The sequence below is a fragment of the Salvelinus fontinalis genome, chromosome 6 (genome assembly GCF_029448725.1).
Source record: "Salvelinus fontinalis isolate EN_2023a chromosome 6, ASM2944872v1, whole genome shotgun sequence".
In the NCBI taxonomy this organism is placed as follows: domain Eukaryota; kingdom Metazoa; phylum Chordata; class Actinopteri; order Salmoniformes; family Salmonidae; genus Salvelinus; species Salvelinus fontinalis.
Genome location: NC_074670.1, coordinates 51405058 through 51410983, shown reverse-complemented (window position 1 = coordinate 51410983; position 5926 = coordinate 51405058). Strand labels below are relative to the sequence as shown.

At 43.9% G+C, this 5926-nt stretch overlaps 1 protein-coding gene across 1 annotated transcript; it reads right to left on the bottom strand.

Annotated features, from left to right (window-relative positions):
- Positions 1-617: 617 nt before the first annotated feature.
- LOC129858062 (cofilin-2-like) lies at positions 618-5926 on the bottom strand. The gene is made up of 4 exons (XM_055926974.1): positions 5817-5926; positions 1944-2254; positions 1720-1796; positions 618-1552 (listed from the first exon to the last, which is right to left on the bottom strand). Exons 1-4 carry the CDS (start codon positions 5817-5819, stop codon positions 1440-1442), a joined length of 504 nt encoding a protein of 167 aa, XP_055782949.1. The 5' UTR covers positions 5820-5926; the 3' UTR covers positions 618-1439.

Below are 5926 nucleotides of genomic sequence, written 5' to 3'. Positions count from 1 at the left end.
TGGTTGTGTCAGTTATGGAAACCAACAGGTATACAAAGAATGAGTTGCTACTTGCTACTGTAAAATGGAATCCACTTTTCAGAGGAGTTAGCGCCCTCATGTGGTCAGTATTTAAACATTTAGGATACATGATGCCATTGGTCTTTAAAAACCACTAATTGTGTCAATTTGACAATTTCTGACAAATAAAACTCAATCAAGCCGATGTTAAAAGTTATACATTGCACAGAATACCAAGTTCACCAATTACAAATAAAAGCATCACTAACTGCCCAGTGTAAGCAGGTTCCTGGACCAACCAATCATTTAATAGATCAACTAAGTGACAATTTATTCAGATATTACCCAGACACTTGACAGTCAATTACACAGGCAGCCCATTCCGATCTTTTGACCAAGTATTGTCAAAATATTTTCTCTCATTGGCCAAAAGACCAATAATTAGGCAAAAGATCAGAATTGGGCTGCCTGTGTAAAGGCAGCCAATAGGACATCAATATTTTTGCCTAAAACACTCAGACATCCACATCTTCCATTTGGACAGGCTAAATTATCAACCTTATTAGCTTGTCATTCCTCAAATCACAAGCTAGACCAAAAAAAGGCAGAGTACAAAGTTAGTTTAGTGCCTTTTTATTAGAGATAAGGAGACGATACAAAACATCCACCATTCAATACCAGTCTAAATTCTGAACACTGGCTGTTCAAATACATTGCCCCCATCTTACCTTCACACTAACCCCACCAGATCCTGTTGTATAAGGAATGTGTTCAATTACTACATCAATGCCATGTTTTATTTAACTCAGAACTGGAAATAAAAATAACTGGACTCGCTTAAAAAGTTGTGTAATTTGCATGTTCACCCCCCCCCCCCCCCCCCCAAAATAAACCGTGCTCTCCCGGAGAACGTCGATGCGTCACGTGTTATCGATCAAGCATTAATGGTCTTGTACTACACCTAGTCTCAACTACACACACACTTAGAAAACTTAACTAGAAGTTTGGCAAAAAAAGGTAGTTGTATAATTAACAGTATCTTGCTGGAGCCAAGTTGGAATTGTAACAGTTGTTGCCCTGTCCCCTTTCTCTGCGATCATCATTCTAGCGGAATCCAGACAGAACAAAACCCTGTCCTCAAACATTTACATATTTAGTCTTCATACTCATCATCCTTCATCAATTTTATATATTTTTTATTTTATTTATCTTTTTATTGCTTTTTCTTAGTGTACGTTTTGTTCGTGGTCATCATGTCGTGTGAACTGGAATGACAGGCTGCATTTGTGGAATTTGAAAACTGTCACTTTCACCCCCCCCCCCCCCCCCAACAGTCCCACAAATGATCCTGGTCCTGCTTTGCCCCTCCTCCCAACCATATTGGAATGAACAGCCAACCCCTTCAGATGTCTGGCTTCAGTTGAAGCCTGGGGCTAAACTTATAGAGGGCTTCCTTCCAGGGTGATTACCGATGAGCCGCCAAGCTTGTCGGCAAGGGTGCGCCGGTCCTTGATGTCTTCCAAACCGTTCACTTGCCACTCATGCTTGATACCTGAAACGGAGGGAAGATTTTGCTTCACATAGAACACAAGGCATATTAAAAATATATGTATAATGCAATTACAGAGTTAGGGTTGAGCAAGGAGATGCCATTTAATTTGAAGAGAACCCACAGAGCCCAAAAGGTCTATTACTTCTGCAACTGTCAGTGCTTCTCACCTGTGAACTTCTTCTTGATGGCATCCTTTGAGCTGGCGTAGATCATCTTGCTCTTCAGGGGAGCGCCATCTGGGGCCCTATGAGGGAGGGGTAATGGTTTAACCATTGTCCCAAGTGTAGAAGCCAAGCGATTGAACCGTCAAGTGACACCATAGCAGAAAATGTACAACGCCCCCCTCAGCCTACACCCAAGTCTAGCCGAGCCCCCTTCTCTCATTCCTCACCAGAAGATGAAGACCAGGTCCTCTTTTTTGGTCTCCTTGGTCTCGTAGGTGGCGTCGTAGAGGGCGTAACGGCAGTCATCTGGGGGCAGCATCTTGACGAAGTGCAGGTAGGGGTCCTGGACCGTGACACCCACATCTCCTGTCAGGATCTCTTGGCCCTCCTCCAGGATGATGTGCTTCTTGTCCTCGCTCAGGCAGAACAGCACCGCCTTCTTCCTCTTCTTCTTCTCATCCTCGTTCGCCTGTGCCTTACGCACCTTCATCTCGTTGAAGACTGTGATAACGTCATCTGTCACTGTCACCCCGGAAGCCTGCGCAGAGAGGGACAGAGAGAGGTCAGTGAGAGTAATCACATGCATCTGCCTTGGACTTCTCACATTGCAGGAACGCACCCTTCAAGGACTGCCGATAAATGGAATCAATAGGGAGGTAGATGCACAATGACTAGCAGTTATGAACAAATGGCCATTAGTCCTATGGGTGGGGGGCACCATAAGGCAGATTTTAATCCTCTGGTTTCTATGACCTCTACCCACATGATCTGTCAAGATAAATGGGGACTGTACAAGTCCCCATCCATGGCATTGACCAGAAAAGCATGATGTACAGCATGGCACGCATTACTCAGCAGGCGTGGCATTCAGAATAAGGCACAGGGTTTAACCCCTTTTTCAAACTTGGACACAATCTGGAGAACCCACACCAAAATCTCTGATGAATAAGGGATACCTGTAGCTGTGAGGGGGACAGTTGAATGTTGGTCAGTCTGGTGTACCTCTGTAAATAAAGTAACATGCCAAAGGTGCATTGATAGATTGCCACTGCCTGATAAGGGCCAGTAACAGGTGTCTCTGAAAAGGGCAGATAAACCCGGTTACACAAGGAGGGTTTTTCCTCCTACTATAAACGTGTACAGTATGTGCGAGCCAGCCATGCCACGTAAGTAACTACTTTAAAAATAGCCATGGGAGTGAAGGTGGGGACAGGAATTAAGCCTTAGAATGTGTGGGTCGGTCACAGACAATGGATCCTCTGTGGGGGAAAAATAAATAGGCCACATCCGAGTCACAACAGCCCTATAAACCTTGCTCAGGTATTCTGATTTCCATTAGGGCATTTTACCCAACAGGTATCACATCAACCCATGCAGGAACCGGCCAGAGGATGTTACCAAGTGTCAAAACATCCCTCCGCCTGGCAGGGTTTTGGCCAATCCTTTCATCAGCCTTCTGCTAAATCAGGTAGACTAGACACTCTTTTCACCAAGTAAAGCCACATCCATACAACAGAGGCGGCCTTCATTAAAAATGCACTCCTGGCTTGAGAGTGGCTACATGCCTTCCAGAGCCCTGCCACTGTAGTGACCCACTTTGAAGTAATTTGTGTGTGAAGGGTGTGGGCCTGTTTGCTCTGGGCGTGAGGATGGCCAGGGCCTGTGAGACCACACTAGGCTCAGGACCTAGTCACCTAGTGTTGAGTTTAGATACAAACATCTGGATTAGAGACGTCCTGTTCAGAACGGAAAATACTTTGCAAGAGTATTAGAAGTGCTGCCGGGGAAAGACTTCCATTTCCAGGGCAACCATTTTTTCTAGGAAGTGCAAGGCACCACTACCAAGGGTGAAGAGGCCAGAGTGTTTGAAGAGCAGCCAACTGCCATGCAGCTCCACTTAATCCTGCTGATCTTCCAAAACAATGAGCACTCCTGTTACTATTCTGAGAGCTCTTCAGACAATGCATGTTTCTTCACACTGCAGCAAGCCACACCACAGACTAAAGCACTGACTGAGGATAACTGTATGAAAAGACAAATACCCAGAAGCCAGTGGAGATTATACCCTTTTAGTCCCTCCATGCAGAAAACATTCTTTTCAGAGCAATAGAGATCCCTTTCTTCCTGCAATAAAATACCACAGAATGTTGCCAAAAGTTAAGGTTCAAGTAACAGCACACAAGACAGACAATGTCAGGTTCGTGACTACAAAAGGTAGTTCTCCAGACTGACCGTCAGTTGAGGTGGTGAAAAGGGACAATGCATTTTATTCCAATTCACTTGAAATCAAGTGTAACAAAAACCTAAAATAATCCTTCACCAAGTAGCTATAATCAAGAAGAAATTATTTAACCCAATAATTTTACTTCGCTTGTCCTGCGTCTGTTCAACTGCACCCATAATAGGGCACTAAAGACTACTGTGGGCTCCTCCGGAATAGCTGGGACAGAACCAGCACTTCCTTCAGCCTAAACCTTGGACCCAGCCAGCTCACTACTCGGCAGGAACAGGGGCCAATCGTGTCCAACAGTGACCATTCATTCATTCATTCATCATATACACAATAGAACCAAAGCATTGATGTCATGTTGTAATACATTATTCACATGATCAAGAACGGTACATAAAGGACACACAAATGAACAGCAAGTGGGAAAATATAATCTCTAATCGGTCGACTAAATTGAAAGTAATCGAGATCCCCCTCCACAATCAGTCAGATTCACCAAATTAAGAACATAATTTAATATCATGCGGAAAGCATGACAACAGAAACCAGAATTTGCGCTTTTGGACAAACATGTTGATAATTCGACAAGTTTATTCAGCGTTGAACCTAGGTACGTTGAGTGAGACAGAGGTGCGTGCCACACAAACATTTGACGAATTGTTTATTGCGTATGCTACAGTAGATTGCCGTTCGTAAGCATCCCGGCACTTCGTTCCGACGCACCACTTGCCAAAAGTTGATGCGTAGAAACCAGGAAGAACGTCGTGGGAAACGCTTGCTAACGACAAAAGGACCGCTTGCAAAACCTTTAGCGTTAGCTCGTGGAATAACGGTGACACCCGACAATTTTTCACCTTCGCCTGACTGTTATAACGTTACCCATCACTAAATAAAAGTTACACCGGATAGACATTTAATAAACTAACGTTAGTTGCCTACTGTTCACAATAGAGAAAAGGTTCAAAAATGCTCTTTGCACCAAAAACCAGGGTGGGGCCATGAATGCAGTGATGGCACATGTGCACTATATAAGGCAAAACGATGTCGAGAAAATACCAGACCGCAAACGCGATTATTTTCACATGTTGCAAACAGAAGTCCCATCTATAATTAAAGCTAACGTTAGTCAATTGTCATGGCACCTACGCAAGTTAGTTCGCTAGTTATTAAAAACAAAGGGGCTCGTGCGACCGGCGGAGACAAAGGAGGTGGAAATCAAATTAGCTACATGTTAGCCATTTAGCAAGCTGTGTAGGCACAGAAATTACACTCCGTTAGCCATGCTAAACTAGCCTTTAGTACCGGCAAATACAAGGCCAGAGTGTGCTAGATAGCTGGCAAATTCGAGGGGGTGGGTTGTACTGGGCCGTAGCTAACTAATTAAACTAGATAGCATATTCGGTGATAAGTGACTGCTACTTGCAACTCGGTGCTTACAGTGCTAGACTGGGCATTAGGCCTTAGTGACGGAAGATTGGGTGATGGAGGAAATGGCGCCAGGCAGTTTTTGGGTCGTTTTCTTTCCATACAAAACACGTCCTATGCTAGGCGATTATAACGTCAAGAGACGAGCAAACATCTGCATAAAACACGTGAGTTAGGCACAGTCACCTGAATTATTCAAAAGTATTTTAAAACAAATTTACTACCATCCAAGATTCAATATTCAACTAGGAAACGTTCCAGAACACAGCATAGCAGTCACAGCTGACCCGACAATCTGATGATGCTGTCGGTTTCATCTCAAAATAAACTCACTGTTCACTAGCTAAAATCAACAAAAAATGCTTAAACACAGTAATGATACTTGTGTATATATATATATATTTTTGTTTTCAATGACATAGCTAGTTGTTAAATGTAAACGTACCATAGCTGTCTGAATTGGTCGGCGTCTGGTTAGAAATTGAATGAGCTGTGATGCAGTGTCGATCTCGCACACACTTGATACAGCACGTGGACGCGCTTAGCTGCGCGTGC

Excerpts from the sequence above, each read along its gene's own strand:
- LOC129858062 (XM_055926974.1), bottom strand. Across the intron at positions 1,797-1,943 it reads GACCTGGTCTTCATCTTCTG|GGCCCCAGATGGCGCTCCCC; the intron begins GTGAGGAATGAG and ends CCTCCCTCATAG. Across the intron at positions 1,553-1,719 it reads CATCAAGAAGAAGTTCACAG|GTATCAAGCATGAGTGGCAA; the intron begins GTGAGAAGCACT and ends CCTCCGTTTCAG.